Source organism: Bremia lactucae, linkage group LG8, assembly GCF_004359215.1.
Source record: "Bremia lactucae strain SF5 linkage group LG8, whole genome shotgun sequence".
Taxonomy (NCBI): domain Eukaryota; phylum Oomycota; class Peronosporomycetes; order Peronosporales; family Peronosporaceae; genus Bremia; species Bremia lactucae.
The window spans coordinates 3308783-3324951 of NC_090617.1; the positions used below are offsets into that span (position 1 = coordinate 3308783).

Here is a 16169-nt window from a genome sequence, read left to right on the forward strand (position 1 = left end):
AAGCGTCATTTAGACGCTGTGTTGCAGACTTTAAAGGACGCCCAATTGTACGTCAACTTGAAAAAGTGCGTCATAGGGGTCCCTGAGATACTTGTACTGGGCTGCATCGTTGGTACATCGTGTACGAGCAGACCCAGACAAGGGAAAATCAGTAAAGGAATGGCTAATCCGACAGCATGTGAAGAATTTGCGCCAATTCTAGGGCTCGCTATTTACTCGCATAAACATAGCAAGAATAATGCTAAGAAACTAAATCATTATCTGATTTCCTAAAAAAGGACGCAGAATGGGATGGTTAGAGAACAAGATGATGCGTTCACATCAGTGAAGCAATCTCTTGTGGAGGCACCGATCTTGGTAGCGTCGTCTGCGATGCAAGTAATTTTGCAATCGGCAGCGCGCTCATACAGAAGGATGGCGACGGTGTCGACCGTGTCATCTCTTATCAGGCCCGGCTTTTAAAGCCGCGGAACTGAATTCCACTTTGCTTAATAAAGAGCTACTTGCAATAATTTATACTCTTGTCAAGTTTCGTGCGCACCTGTGGGGCACCGAACAATTTGTAGTTTATACGGATCACGCATGAATGCGGACCGCAATAAACTCACCGCGTCACTCGCCTAAAATGGCAAGATGGCTCACATTCTTCTCTAGTTGAATATAACCGGGTAAGTCGAATGTCTTGGCTGACGCCTTATCGCGCAGACCAGACTTCGAGGTTAGACACCAGGAAAGTGTGTCTATTGCTAAAGCACAATTAGAACTGTCAACGTTGGCAGCCATGAAGGCATACCACGTGACGAGCTCATTGGTCTTTATGATCAAAGAGAGCAACAGTCAGGACGACTATTGTCGCCTGCTATTGGATCACTTTGGTGAACGAAATCTACTCCTTGAGCGCACTCACCAAGTAGGAAGTAGATTCCAGACTGATTTATATTTAATCGTATTAAATTTAAATATATATTTTTACCAATCAAAAATTTCATCTCTGCAGATAACACCAATATGTATTGCGAGCGGTTTTTTCTAGATACCTCGCGTGACAGATGACGCTAGCCGTCATCACGGATGACGCTAGGCGTCATCCCTCCTGATGTGAATGCACTGATTGTTGAGTAGATAACTGTGGAGTAGAGGACAAAATCCGAACTGATATTTATTGAATCCAATTTGTCTAACACTTTTCTGCTCCACTCATTTTCTTACCCTCATCGATTGGTCCAAGCAGGTTGGTAATTACGCTAAGTAAAAACAGTTCTTACAAATGATAACCTAAAGACGAAATTTAAAAGATGGCAGGGGACGTGACTTCGGGGGAGCGAAGCCCTGGTGAACCGTAAACACCACATACCGGTTTTCAACTTTACCATTGTCGGAATTGAACTCGCGCCAAGTTGGAAGAACGTTAACCCCCACGTCTTAACCACTTGAGCAAATTACATTAGTTCCAAACCATGTTACCTTCAATTCTTAGCGGTGCAATACCAACACTGATGCTCATCAGATACACAAGGGTTGGTCACAAATGTAAACCACACCCGAGTTTTGGTGCACATCCCCGTCTGCTTGTCTTGATTAGAAAATATACAGATAGGGAATAACAACATAATACATTTTTTTTATTCGGGGGGTGTCCGGATAGCAACTTTCTGTTTTTAATTCAATAGTAGAGTTGGGAGCTGCTATCCGGACACCCTAACATAGATTTCTATATTTCAAGGGAATCGGTATAGCCACACAACATGATTATCTAAATCTCTATTTATGAGAGTAGTGAAGCGGTAGCATCATATTAATAAAAATTGGTACAGGCAAAAGCAAATAAATTTCAACCTCCTAAGACTAATAAACGTGCATGCGCAAGAGCGCACCTTTCCGGGTCAACTTCTCCCTCGTGCTCAATTTGCTGCCCTTTCATATCGCTTTTTCTATGACTTGCCAATCAAGTGCGGGCGCTCTTTGCTTTTCTCACCTGTTAAAAACAGTACATTTAGCATTCCGAACGAAGACATGGTTCCTGATGTCCACGGGCAGTCACACCCTCTCATGTAGATAATTATGTTGATATTGCGATGCATGACTTATACACGAGAATAGTTTTGTGTAGATTTTATTCAATTACAACAAGCAGACGGGGGAGGTGTCCAGTTGGCAAAGAGGGGGTGTCCAGATAGCAGCGCCCTTATTTGATTATATACGTAACAAGTTGACGCCTGCTAAAAAAGACAAACTAGTCAACTTAAATTTATGCTTTGGGGTTCAATGAACTTCGGATTTGAATTGAAGGTGTTAAGCATAGGACTCACGGCCAAAAGGCCATGGTCTATTGCTAGGCAAATTGCCCTAGGGACATGGTGGATTTGGTACTGTAATTTACGTACCGTCTGGAAAAATCAAATTCACGCTAGACATAAAGATGCGTTAGAATTCCCAATTTTTTTGAGATCCGAATCGTGCGATGTGCTAAGCTTTTGTAAAATCCGTATCTTTTGATGTGCTCTTGACCAGGATCAGCTGAAGCCATGAACCCATTGATTCGTGCTCGAATCCTAGCCACATACAGTAACAGAAAATTTGCTTTGTATCAGATCCTTCAAGCTGTTTTTGCTATCTTATTCTCGCTGATGTCGAGCCGTGGTTGGGCTGCTCATAGGCGATTGTGTGTCACGATTAATCAAATGGAACTATGACTGGTGCTCTCATTTTCTCGTTTGTTTAAAACTTACAAATTATCATCTATGTAACAAGTTAACGCCTGTTTAAAAAGACGTACAAGTCCACTTAAAATTTATGCTTTGGGATTCAATGAACATCGAATTTGGATTCAAGGTGCTAAGCATAGGACTCACGGCCAAAAGGCCATGGTCTACTGTAAGCAATTGCTAGGCAAATTGCCATATAGTAGTGGATGTGGTACTGTAATTTCGTACCGTCTGTAAGAAATCAAATTACGTCTAGAAATGAAGATCCGTTAGAATTCCCAATTTTTTGAATCGTTTGATGTGCTTAGCTTCTGTGAAATCCGCATCGTTTGATGTGCTCTTGACCAGGATCAGCTGAAGCCATGAACCCATTGATTTGTCCTCGAATTCTAGCCACATACAATAACAGAAAATTTGCTTTGTATCAGATCCTTCAAGCTGTTCTTGCTTACTTATTCTCGCGGATTTCGAGCCGTGGTTGGGCTACTCAACGTACATTGTTAAATTTACTTGGTGGCAGTCAAGTGTTTAATTCAAGATGAAGTATCTCCTGTGCCTTGTTGTGACTCTCACGTTTCTTGGCTCTACGATCTCGGATACCTATCCTCAAGTAACTAAGGGAAATTGCTATGGTTGCGTTTGCCACCCCCAAAGTGGGCCACCTATAAGTCAGCATTGCAGGCAGTGCTGCTTTGGATGAAGCTGTTTCCAGCATGCGGTTTTCTCGAAGAATATCCTTGATGCCTCTGCTCTCAATAGTCAGCAGTTAAATCGTTCTAACTAACATATAATAAAACGCTCTCGTAATTTTTGCGGTAGTTAAAATCGGAACTTCTTCATCACATTCTCTAACCTACTGTACGACTTGTCATACCGGATCATGTCAAATGTCCACAAATTTCACCTAACAGCTATGTAGAAAGCATATCTGCCGCAAATGCTCTATCATTTCGGCAAGGTCTTCGATTGCAGCAGAGGACAAATGCGCAGACCAGTTCAAAGCTTTCATACTCACACAATGCATCTTGTGAAAAATGTGTTTTTTTTCAAATGTACTAAGTGTGAGAAACTCAAAAGTTGGATGGACACTCGTGAAGGTGAAATTGCTGCAATTGTAAAGCCACTATTAATCAACGCGAATGATATTTGGAGCGGAGAGAGGGATGCGGGGACAAACTGGAGCAGTAGCGGGAGCATACAAAAAACACATCGACAGCCCATCTCTGTCCCCACAAATGCTGCATGATGCTAAAAGTGGTGCTCCAAAGGCGAAATGAAACGGGCAAAAGTTGCCCTAATGTTACACAGTCCCCGTTAAGTACACATGGTGTACTTAAGGGGATGGTCAATTATTAAAGGGAAAAGTACCAAAATACTCTGATGTAACGGGGTGTATCGTTACATGAAATTAACGCTTAAATGTTGTTAATAAATATATTATCTAAAAGGTGGATAATATTTGGAGGATATTAATTTAAATGGTAATACTCTAAAAGCTTATCCATAAATAGGTATAGGCCATTATATCTATTTATCCCGCAGACTAATCAACTGTAGAAGTAAACAAAAGAAAGAGACAGATAAGATAAGATTTCGATTGCATGTTTAGTATTAGTTTATAATTAAGTTAGAGTTAACAGATAGAAAGAAGGAATACTTAATTATATTAAAATAGTTTTCATTTTACCCTCTTTAAGCTAGTTACTTTAAAGAGAAGTCTTCCTCTGCACGTACTAGTGTGCGTGAAATAACCGAAGGCACCACTCGCAACTGAAGCATGCAAAGTGGACTTGTACTGAAGCAGTACAAGTCGTAGTGCCCCGTTACACCTGGTAGCACTTTGTAGTCCGTCCAAGGACCACATTTCCTCCATCTAACACGGACATGTCAGATGATAGTAGGAATACGCATCACGTTTCAGTTGATAGCTACTCCTTTCTTAGTGACATAAAAAGGAGTGCGGTCGAACGAATAAGTTCGACCGTAGGGAGCGATGTCATCTTGGCCATGCGGTCCGATTCGGACATAGATGCCCTCCATTCAGCCATCGTCAAGTTCATACAACATGAACTTGACGAGATGAAGGAGAAGGTAGCCTTGCTGAATCAGCAAGGCTCTCAACGGGCAGAACTGTTGAGGTTACAACAGGTACAGACCCCTGTACCTAAGATGACGCACACGCGTCGTCCCAAACCTTAAGATTTACAACTCTAGTATAGGGGAGTCGAAGAAGACTCCCTCTTGAGATGGTTTGTCGAATTAGACGATGCCATAAGGGCACGTCACATCGTCGACGAGCAAATGCAAGTCGCATTCGCTCAATCAGATTGGGCAGGTCGTGCCAAAACTTGGACATTGGGCCTAAAGTTGCGCGACCCATACGTCTTTGGGTCGCTGAAGGCTTTTAAAGCCATGCTCAAACAGACGTTTGAACCACAAAGGGCTGAGTTCAGAGCTCGTTCAGAGCTTCTGAAACTATAGCGAGGCAAGCGTGATGTGCACGCATATGCCCAGCACATACGACTCTTAGCGAGTTGTATAAACAAATAACCCAGTCCATGAACACACGTTGATTACGGTGTTCATGCAAGGTCTTACGGATGGTCCCGTAAAGACCCGCCTGTTCCGCTTGGAACTGGATACGCTTGAAGAAGCAATATCCGTTGCGGAACACAGGACTTAAGCTTAAGACAGGCTCAAGCTAGTTCGTCATCGTATTGTCCTCCAAATCGACACGAGTTTGGAAATCCAGAGCCCATGGACCTCGTTTACGTCGAAAGCGAGAGACCTCGCTTTTTGAACAACAAGCGATCGCAAAAATGCCATCGCTGCCAAAAATTAGGACACTTCACTCATGAGTGTAGTGCCCCACGCCCAGCACCGAAAGGTACTGAACGTAATTTTGGACCGTATGCCAGAAAGGGTAACAGTCGCGGGTCCGACGTTGTTGCGAAATCGCAACAGCGAGGCGGACCGCCAAAAAGCGGTCGGGGTCCGTAGGGGCGCAACGCCCTATTGAGCCAGCAACCTCAAGAGAATTTGCAAATCTCTTGACTAAAGTTGCTCCAGACACACAATTATTATGTGTCTCTGCACCTGGTGATGAGGTATCCCTCATCACCTTGAAGTTGAAAGTGACAAATGTTTTGTCCCTCAGAGCGCTAGTGGACTGCGGAGCGTCGAATATTTTTTTAGCCAGTCACTAGAGGGTAGTAGGCTCAAATATGTTGAGCGCGACATCCCTCCAACGAGGATGACAGTGCGTCTAGCGACAGGCGCATATATAACAGTAATGAAACACGTAGTGAAATTTCACTACACTTTACAATATTTACAATACGATGATGATTTCATTGTGCTGAATTTGAATGACAAATTTGATGTCATTCTAGGTCTACCTTGGCTCAGAAAATACGAGCCAAGGATCAGCTGGCAGCATCGATCCGTAAAGATGCCTGCCACTTGTTCATCAGATGGCCATCTGATGAACGTCTTGGAGCGTCAACAAGCATGTGGATGTACTACGAGTGAGTGCGATGGCCTCACTTGTGGTACGGTCGTTAGTACAACCGCACAAGATCACAGTGTGATTACTAATCACACTGTGGAGTCAGCTGCCGGCGGCTGTGCGAATGCACAGGCAGCGCCGAAGGTCCACCACTCGAAGAAGTCGAGTGGATTGAGACATGAATGTACGCATAGCGGGCGACATTCAAGGAGTATACCGGTTGCCCCAAAGCGACAACACGATGATCCTAGGTCGAGAAGAGAGTCGACCGTAGAAGACCCGACTGTGATAGCGCAATCACACTCGGAAGACGTTGAGGAAATAAGTCTCTACGTACTCAAGGAGAAATCTCCTTAAATAGTTGAAGTAACTAGACTTCAAGATCCGAGGGATTAATCCCTCGGCAGCCTGTAGATAAATTTCAGAAAGAAACCGAGACATTAAATGTCTTGGTTAATAACGGTTCGAGAGTAGGCGCTTATACTCTTGATCTGTATGCGCCTCCGAAGATAAATTCGGAGATAACTCAATTACCAACCCTAGAACCCAAGCGGTTCTTGAGAGATCTGCATGGTGGTAAAATCAAGCATATCTGCTTACTCGTCACAGAGGACGATTACGTAACCGACATTCGGTCAGCGGTAATTTTTGCTGAGAACGAACGGGTTCTCAGCAGCTCATCGATGGACGAAAGTGTCCTCGATGTGAAGACTTGAATTGAAAGATACACTATCAATCTTGGCAGTTACTCAAGGGAAATCCTCTATACGAGGATTTAATAGAATTTAGGGATGTATTCCCTGAAGCAGTTCCATGAGCCCCGACCTTTTCTTAAATCAGCCCCACCTATTATTTATTAATACATTATTCAAAAGTCGTGGCTTCTAATTGGTCAGGAGCAAAGTGGTTTCGGTAAAGCAGTAGGACGCTCCACCGGGGTGGTAGTGATACGGTTTTTGGCTGTGAGCTTGGAAAGAACGCGAGTGCGGTGATTGCGTACTTCAAGTCAATCGACGGTTCGGCGAAGCTGCAAGACATGTGTGGCAACAACAACGGTGAGAAGACAGATTCTGTGAGAGATTTCCAGCTGAAAAAAAGAACAAGGAAGTGTTGTTGTCAAATTGAAATTGTGAGGGGGTGACTAGTCCATCGAAAGAGTTTGCTGAATTGACTTCTGGCGACAAGCGTGCTGCAACAGAGATTATTCCGGCCGAATTCCTGCTCTTAGCGCTTCTTCCGTCTAACGGGCTAAAGTTGCCCCTATGTTACACAGTCTCCGTTAAGTACACTTGGTGTACTAAAGGGGATGGTCAATTACTAAATAATAGTAATTAGACCCAACACTCGGGTGTGGTGCACATTTGTGACCAACCCTTGTGGATGTGATGCACATGGGTGCATTCACATTAGGAGGGATGACGCCCAGCGTCATCGGTTACGCGAGATATCTATAAAGATACGCTCGCAATACATATTAAATGATATCTATAGAGATATCATTTTAATTGGTAAAAATAGGTATTTGTATTTAATTCTATTACATATAAATCAGTTTGAAAACTACTTCCAACTTGATAAGTGCGCACGGGGAGCCGGATTACCGCTCCCGTGACGACACTTAATCAGAGTACTTAGTGTGTTGGGTGTGGTCGCTAACGCGCCCACCACAACTACCTCACTGCACGCAAGAGAAGCAGGTTAAACCGCTTCCTCGCTGTGCTTGGGTGTGTTTCTAAGTAGAGCGTGGCCGCATTACGACGTGCCCGCCTACACTTGGTAGCACTTGAAATCCTTCTCACGACCCGCATCTCTGCGTGTGTACGTGAGGATGAGCCTCAATATTGATTGTGCTCATTTTCCCCACCTCTCCGAACATCATCGGGAGGTGGCAGGGCTTATGGCGCAGGGACTTGGTGAACAAGCCCTGGCCAGGCTCCTGGGTAGTATTCCTGAGCAACATGTAACTCAGTTTGAGCAGTTTGAGGCATTCGTGCTCGACTTGTACTGAAGCAGTACAAGTCGTAGTGCCCCGTTACAGCAGCACGTGAAACTTGAAACGAGAGCAGCAATTGATTGGACTCGTCAGTGGCTTCTGGAGTGATGTCATGACGGTAATTGACAAAGCAAGTGCCATGACGAATACGTTGCGGCAAGTCGATAATTATGGCAATGACCGTGAAAGCGAGCTTTCGTTTCGACGCGATGCCTTGGGTGGCTACGCTGTGATGGAATTGCGTTTGATAATTTAATTTTTGTCGAGATATTGGAAGTAACGTCTTGGTTTACATCGATAACGAGGGACGCATGGACCCATCATGCCTTTGCTTTGTCGAGTATTGTTTAAACCTTTTGGTATCGAACAAGTCGCTCGTACAGTGACATTTCTTGTCGCATCTTTGGCGAAAAAATTTATTACGAAAAACTGGACATTGTTTTGTCGTCAGTTTTACTTGAGGAGATGCAAGTGGTTTTTGCTCCTTTGATTGAGAATGGTCGTTTGCTATGGTAGTTGTTGCCAATCTAAAAAGATGATGTTTGCCATTGTTTTGATTTGGAATCTTATTTAAAGTAGTGGCGAGTGGATGACAAGACGAGTGGGGGACGTGGCTACGAATGTTCGGTACGGATTCAATGCGTTGATTACTCGAATCAAATCTGAGAGGTTTGTAGGAGTCTTGGATTGGAACGAGATTGATCCATTCTGGAAACAAGCACGAGAGAGGATAGGTTTTGAGAGGTTTGGAAGTCAAAAGAGTGAAATAATGAATTTGCCAAGTTTTGACGATACTATTGGTTGGAACGAGGACAAAAACGATTTATTGGCGGCGATGGCTAAACACGAAAGATTTGATGGGCCACTGTTTAGTAGACGGTTTTTGCGCAAATTTCGGCCACAAAAAGATGATTGTGCATCTGACGCAACTGATGATGGATATTTGCATTTATATGATACCTGGGTGCAAGAGTTTGTTGCCGTGATACAGCAAGCGGACGAAATGATTCAAGTGCAACGAGCTCTGGAAGCGTATTTAGGGGACGTGCAAGACCGGTTTCTGGATCCTTTGCTCAGAACATTGATGACGGATCCAGTGCGTTTGCCATCAGGTAATGTTGTCGCTCGTGCCATCCTTGCTCTATTATTGGCGGCTTTGCAACAGGGTGGCGAGATGGTGCGATACCCGTGAACCGCTGACGATGGCGTAGCCCTGTGATGCCTTGCGAGCTGAGATTCAAGTATATCTTTGCGATAAGTTGCGTCACTTTAGCAAGGCTGCAGATGCATTGGCTGTGTGGGTTTAGACACTTTCTTTGGTAGCAATTGTGGAATTGATAGGAGAAATGATGGCAACTAGACCACTGACAATTATTGGTCTTACTTTGAGCCGTAAGGAGTGTTGGGATATGACAACACACTGCGTAAGAATGTCTTCGTGTAGGGAAAATGGAAAAGTAAATTCGTTCTTATAAAACCCTCATACATGTAACGTACTAAAATGTAACAGCTTCACTTGCTCTTCTTCTTGTGTCATTCACGACAGTAACCGCCACATCAGCACGACAACGAACCGTCGCCTGATGTTCCACCTTCAACACTCCTCCTCGACGAGAAGTTTCCAATATTGGTCTTGGCCACGAGAAATCGAAACTTCTTTGTCGAAATTGTCTTGGTCAGGAAATCAGCGAGCTGTAACTTGGATTCAATATACTCCAGCTGAATTACCTTGTTTTTGACTTGATCACGGATAAAATGATAGCGTATATCAATGTGCTTCGCACGACTTTGATATCCTTCATTTTTCGCGATAGCAATCGCACTTTGATTGTCCTCGTACACCATTACTGGACCATTAATATTGACCTTCATCTCCAGCAATAGCGATTTAGTCCACAATACTTCTTGTATACACAATGATAAAGCCACATATTCGGCTTCAGCAGTGCTTAGCGACACACTGTTTTGCATTTTTGACTTATAAATCACGGGGGATCCGTTGACCATCACCATCACACCTGATGTTGAGCGTCGATTGTCCTTGTTACTACCCCAATCAGCGTCACTAAACGCACTCAACTGCAGTTCGCGTGACTTGCTCCGATAGCATATTCCATCCATAGCGGTTGACTTTAAATAACGCAGCACTCGAATAGCCGCATTCCAATGTTCTTCACTTGGTTTTTCTAAGTGTCGACTCAATTGACACACCGCGAATGCAATATCGGGTCTTGTGCCAGTTGCCACGTAGAGAAGTGAACCCACCAATGAACGATACGGACGATTTTTCATTTTTGGGTCCATCACTTCACACTTTATCATGTTCTGGCCTTCCACACCCGGATTATACACCGGCCTAGCATTATCTTGATTGAATTTTTCAACCATTCTTGCTATACACGCGCTTTGACTGATCTTGAGTCGTTTCTCCTCCATCTTGTAGTCAACTTCGATGCCCAGAACAAATCGCACTTTACCCAGTCTCTTGAGCTGAAATTTAGTAGACAATTCATCAGCAACTTGCTTAATTGAGTCGTACGAAAGGCCACCAATGAGCATGTCATCGACATATAACGTCACGTAATTCCATGAAAAATTGTCAAATCGACGAACAAATACACACGGATCCGAAACGCACGCCACAAACCCCATGCTCTTGAAAACGCCTGAAATAGTCTTAAACCATGTTGCAGCAGCTTGTTTCAGTCCATACAGGCTTCGATTTAGCTTCAGCACTTGACTCGATTTCATTTTAACGCCCTCGGGTGTATTAATAAACACCTCTTCTTCGAGAACACCATTGATAAATGCTGTATCGACATCATATTGGAATATAGCCATCCCATAATGGCAACATACCGCGAAAAACACACGAATTGAATTCATGTTCGCGACCGGAGAATACGTGTCGTAGTAATCAATTCCATAGGTCTGACGATAACCTAATGCCACAAGCCGAGCCTTATATCGCTCAATATCACCATTTTCATTTCGCTTGATAGCGAACACCCACTTAGTTCCAATTACCTTCTTGTTTAACGAATTGTCCACGGGACTCCACGTCTTTTTGCTATCTAGTGCCTTCAGTTCGGCTTCTATCGCTTCTTTCCACATCATACTTTGTGGAGACTTCACAGCATCTTGGTACGTTGATGGGGTTTCAAATGCCGCATTAGCTTGATCATATTCAATGCGATATCGTTTTGAGACACGTTCTACAGGTTCATCTCCTCGTGACGAAACAATAGCATCTGACATCCCGACCGGAACCAAAGCTTGTGAGTCTGTACTTGGAGGAGATATTGCGAGAGAGTTATTGTGTCCACTAACACGAGATGAATGTGTCTCTAGACTGTCATCGAGATTAGTCCATCCCTCCCTGGGCACAATGACCTGAATATCATCCTCAATTAAATCAGCTGGCTCCATGTACACGTCATCGATATCAAAAGCAATATCATCTCCATGTCCATTCTCTAGACGTGTACCCAACGACATTAATTCTTGAGGAGGCGAGACTATTTGATCACCGTTAGTCTGATCAACCTCCATAGGTTCAATTTCATCGTAATTCGAAGAAACTGGTGATTGAACCCTGATATCATCGTCTCCTTCGCCATTTCTTTTTGCGTGCTGACGAGTTGATACTGGTGCGTCATCAACAACTTGTACATACTTCGTCCGTGGCTGTTCTTGAAATGTCACTGACCTTGTGACTTCAAGTTTTTCTGAATTATAATTCCAGACACGATAACCCTTCACTTCTTGTGAATAACCAAGAAACATGCACCGAAATGCCTTCTTATCCAATTTAGCACGTTTTGCTTTGTCAATGTGTGCGTAACCTTGAGCACCAAAAACACGCATGTGTGATATGTCTGGCTTCAAGCCAAAACACATCTCAATTGGAGTCTTCGTCGGGGATGAAGCGCACGTGACCCGGTTGGTCACATATACAGCTGTATTTATAGCTTCAGCCCACCACTTCTTTTCCACTTGCATGTGATTTAGCATTGACCTTGCACGCTCCGTCAGTGTCCTATTCATTCGTTCAGCCATTCCATTTTGCTGGGGGGAATATGGCACTGTCGCTTGGTGTACTATGCCAGCCTTGCGACAAACTTCTGCGAATTTCTTGTTGATGTATTCGCCACCATTGTCGGTGCGAATGCATTTGATCTTGGAATTCAGTTGGTTTTCCATCATTGACTTGTATTCGATGAACTTTTCCAGCACTTCAGACTTATTAGCGATGAAGTATGTCACCACGTAGCGCGAAAAATCATCCAGAAATGTAACTACATATCGTGCTCCACCTTGAGACTTTGTCTCCATTGGACCCATTACATCACTGTGAACAATTTGGAGCAGTGATTTTGTCTTCACTTTGCCGTGACTTGACTTTGGAAATGGTCTTACTGACGACTTTCCAGTCACACATCCCTCGCAAATTTCATCTTGATCATCGATATCATCACTCAAAACTTGCACTTTTATTCCTTCTACACAATTGTGTAGATTCTTCAACGTCTTCATTGGAAGATGTCCTAGTCGTGCATGCCACACACTAGGACTCACATCTTTAATTCCACATCCAAGCACTTCGCTAGTGAATGCCGACCCTAAAGTTGCACATTCCATTACAAACAATTTCCCCAATTTGTTTACTTTCGCCACCACATCTTGATCATTCTTTATCACACATGTTCTGTTCGTAAAAGTCACATCCAATCCTTTTTCCAATAGTACAGAAATTGAAAGCAGTCTGCGATCCAGCTCTGGAACGTACAGCACGTCTTCAATGCGAATTGGCACATTGTTTTTCAGAATAATTCGAATCGTACCAATTCCAGCAGCCATAACTGTCTGCCCATTTGCGATCGAGATGCCGATTGACCGATTCAACGATCGAATCTCCAAAAATTCATCTTGGTACGGGCACATGTGACTACTCGCACCACTGTCGAGTAGCCAACCTTCCGAACCATGTTCACTAACAGTAAACGCTTGCTCGTTATTTTTCTTGTTGGCTTGATTCTTCCAACAGTCTTGTTTCTTATGACCCTGTTTTCCACATACGAAACACGTCCCGGTAAACTTGTTTCTTGTTTCCTTCGACCGAAAAACTTTGCCCTTGAAGCTTCTTGTAGCCTTCAATGCAAGTTCACTTTTCTCCTTGCGAGAAATGCCTTCGTATTCACGACGAAGCATTTCTTTGGCTTGAAAAATATCAATTTCCTTCATGTTCTCAATGATTCTGATGATCTGATCATACTCATCAGATAAGCTTCCAAGCAGTATAACGAGCTGCTCGTCAAACGAAACTTCGTCTCCGATGGCTTGCATGGACATGCACAGCTCATCAAACTTTAGAAAGTGGTCCAGTACACTCTCTCCCTTCTGCATCTTGAAATCATGTAATTGCCGACGCATCTGCACACGGTTGTGAATATTTCTTCGAAGAAAAAAGCTCTTTAATATCTCCCAAGCTTCTGCAGCCGTGCCTGCATTGCGAACCATGGACTGTAGACTTGGGGCGATTGACGTACACACAATCGCGAAGGCCTTCATATCATTGACTTTCCATATCGACGCGTCGGCCCTTGTGGCACTCGGTGCCTTCGTCGCGTCGATGTTGTTCAGTAGCCCTTTCTTGGCTAGTTTTATCCGAGCATTAAATTCCCATACAAAGTAGTTGTCCATATTGAGGACGTCATTTGCCACACCCACGTTTGGGCTCATAACCTGTTGGGATATGACAACACACTGCGTAAGAATGTCTTCGTGTAGGGAAAATGGAAAAGTAAATTCGTTCTTATAAAACCCTCCTACATGTAACGTACTAAAATGTAACAGCTTCACTTGCTCTTCTTCTTGTGTCATTCACGACAGTAACCGCCACATCAGCACGACAACGAACCGTCGCCTGATGTTCCACCTTCAACAATTATAAGGCTATGACAATATTGTTTCTCATTCTGGTCTGTCGTTTTTGTCTCGCCTTGCAAATGGAAAAGGAACGGGCTAGGTGACTTGCAATTACGTTGAGCAAAATTGACATAAAGTACTGCAGTCAGAATTATCTTACGTAATTTTTTACCTTTTCGAGTGTTTAATGAAACTGTCACGAACCGTTAAGTATATCGATATTTTATTTCAATATCAGAGTCCAAGCCAGCCGTGGTCACTAAAAAAGAAGCCGAGAGTTGAACCACTAGCAATTCCGATAAAGAGGCAGAGAACCATGACGGCCCCACCGGATTCTCGATCTTCCGGGCGAAGAAGACGTGGACCAGCGCCCATGGTAACGGTCGACAAAAAACCGTTCGTTAGGCCAATGAATAGGTTAAGAATAATATTGTAGACAATGGCAGTCATGTCGTCATGCCCGAAAGCGTAGAGTGACGTGCCGGCGACGCCCAAGAGCAACAGTGGGATAAATATCAGCCTTGCGATCGAAAGAAATAGACACCATTCGCAACTGAGCAATTTGTATACGGCCGCGCTGGTCAAAATGCGTCCAAAAAAGTCCCCATAATTGTACGATCCGACAATCCCAGGTGCACAATACCAATTTTGAGTAACAATATGGGTAACGTCCGAATAGGGAGGGGCTAAATTTCGTGATGCGGCACAGCCAAAACCCGGAAAAACCGACAGCGAGACAAAAAAAATTAAAAATTGTGCCACGGCCGGAATTGCTATAACAATAAAAATACGACGCAAGTTGCCTAGTGTCTTGCAAATGGGCTGATTCGTAAGGTTTTCGGTCGTGGCTGATGCCGCATTGCGCTCTAATAGAAATTTGACACTGGAAAGGTTTACGAGTCGACGGTAGACAATAAGTGCGACAATGAGTACAATAATAAGAAGCCCAAAGAAGAGGTAAAAAGCGAGCTTCGTGGCATTGCTTGTCTGATGCACGCCTCCAACGGCAAGACGTAAAAGTGTTGCCAGTGAAATGTTGAGAATACCTGCAACACCGTTGCCAATTTGCACGGCCTGTGAAAATTTTGGGACTGGAAATAAGGCGGCAATAGTGTAATATGTCGATTCGGACAGCGTGTTGCCAAAACCGATACAGCCAAAGCAAAAAAGGACGAGAATAGCACCCATTTTTTGGTTGGAAAAATTAATGGCGCTAAAGACCATGCATGATGAGGATGGCCATGATTATAAACACGCCATAACCAGCGTGTACGCGCACGTCGTGCGTCCACTTCTTGTCTAAACTCCAGATCATTTGGACAGCCTGACCTATAACCATTGGCCACGAAGTACAAAGTGTCGTGAGGAAGGAAAAATCAAGGCCCGAATCGGCAAATTCGACCGTGTAAAAGTCTTGGGCACTTAGACACGAAAAGTAGGCCCACAAAACGGAGGCATTTAGGAACATTAATGAAAAAAATATCGTGCGCTCGTTCTTGATCATGTCGTTCCAAATATCTTCGGGCATGCCATCGCGGCCGAGTGCAACTTGATCGTCATGAACAAGTTTCTCCGATTTTGTCGGCGATTCCATTTCGGGAACGTGGCGACTTGCAGAATAACCAATTATCTTGTGGACTTTCCGTTTTTCAGGATTTAGGTATCAGTTTTCGGGTTAGGCTAAAGCGGCAAATATTGACCGTCAGATTTTTTTGACCAGTCGGTTACACTTGCCTAAACCTTGGAATGAGACTAAAAAGAAAGAGCTCAGATTTATCACGTCAGCAAGACTGCTGTGTCATCCAAATTCCATGTACGATTTTATGACTAAGAGATAAAAAGAGCAGTGCAGTGCAATTAATTCACAATTTGCTCTTTGGTCTCTCTGCTCTAGCGAACAAAACGAGCATAGGAACAAAGTGGTCACGTGAAGAAAAGGCAAATCACGTTCGCGCGACTGTATCATTTTTCTTACGTCTCGACATAGCTGAACTTGACACAAAAGTAGATTTAATATAGGCACTCCATTAATGCA

At 43.7% G+C, this 16169-nt stretch overlaps 3 protein-coding genes across 3 annotated transcripts; 1 reads left to right on the plus strand and 2 right to left on the minus strand.

The window, feature by feature from the left end:
- Positions 1–8318: 8318 nt before the first annotated feature.
- On the plus strand, positions 8319–9398 carry CCR75_009431 (uncharacterized protein; the record flags this gene model as incomplete). The annotated part of the gene is made up of 3 exons (XM_067967470.1): positions 8319–8448; positions 8474–8588; positions 8783–9398. The coding sequence occupies 3 exons, from the start codon at positions 8319–8321 to the stop codon at positions 9396–9398; spliced, it is 861 nt and encodes a 286-aa protein (XP_067815561.1).
- A 4970-nt stretch (positions 9399–14368) lies between these two features.
- On the minus strand, positions 14369–15322 carry CCR75_009432 (uncharacterized protein; the record flags this gene model as incomplete). The annotated part of the gene is made up of 1 exon (XM_067967471.1): positions 14369–15322. One exon carries the CDS (start codon positions 15320–15322, stop codon positions 14369–14371), a length of 954 nt encoding a protein of 317 aa, XP_067815563.1.
- Positions 15323–15347: 25 nt separating this feature from the next.
- On the minus strand, positions 15348–15728 carry CCR75_009433 (uncharacterized protein; the record flags this gene model as incomplete). The annotated part of the gene is made up of 1 exon (XM_067967472.1): positions 15348–15728. One exon carries the CDS (start codon positions 15726–15728, stop codon positions 15348–15350), a length of 381 nt encoding a protein of 126 aa, XP_067815562.1.
- Positions 15729–16169: the final 441 nt, after the last annotated feature.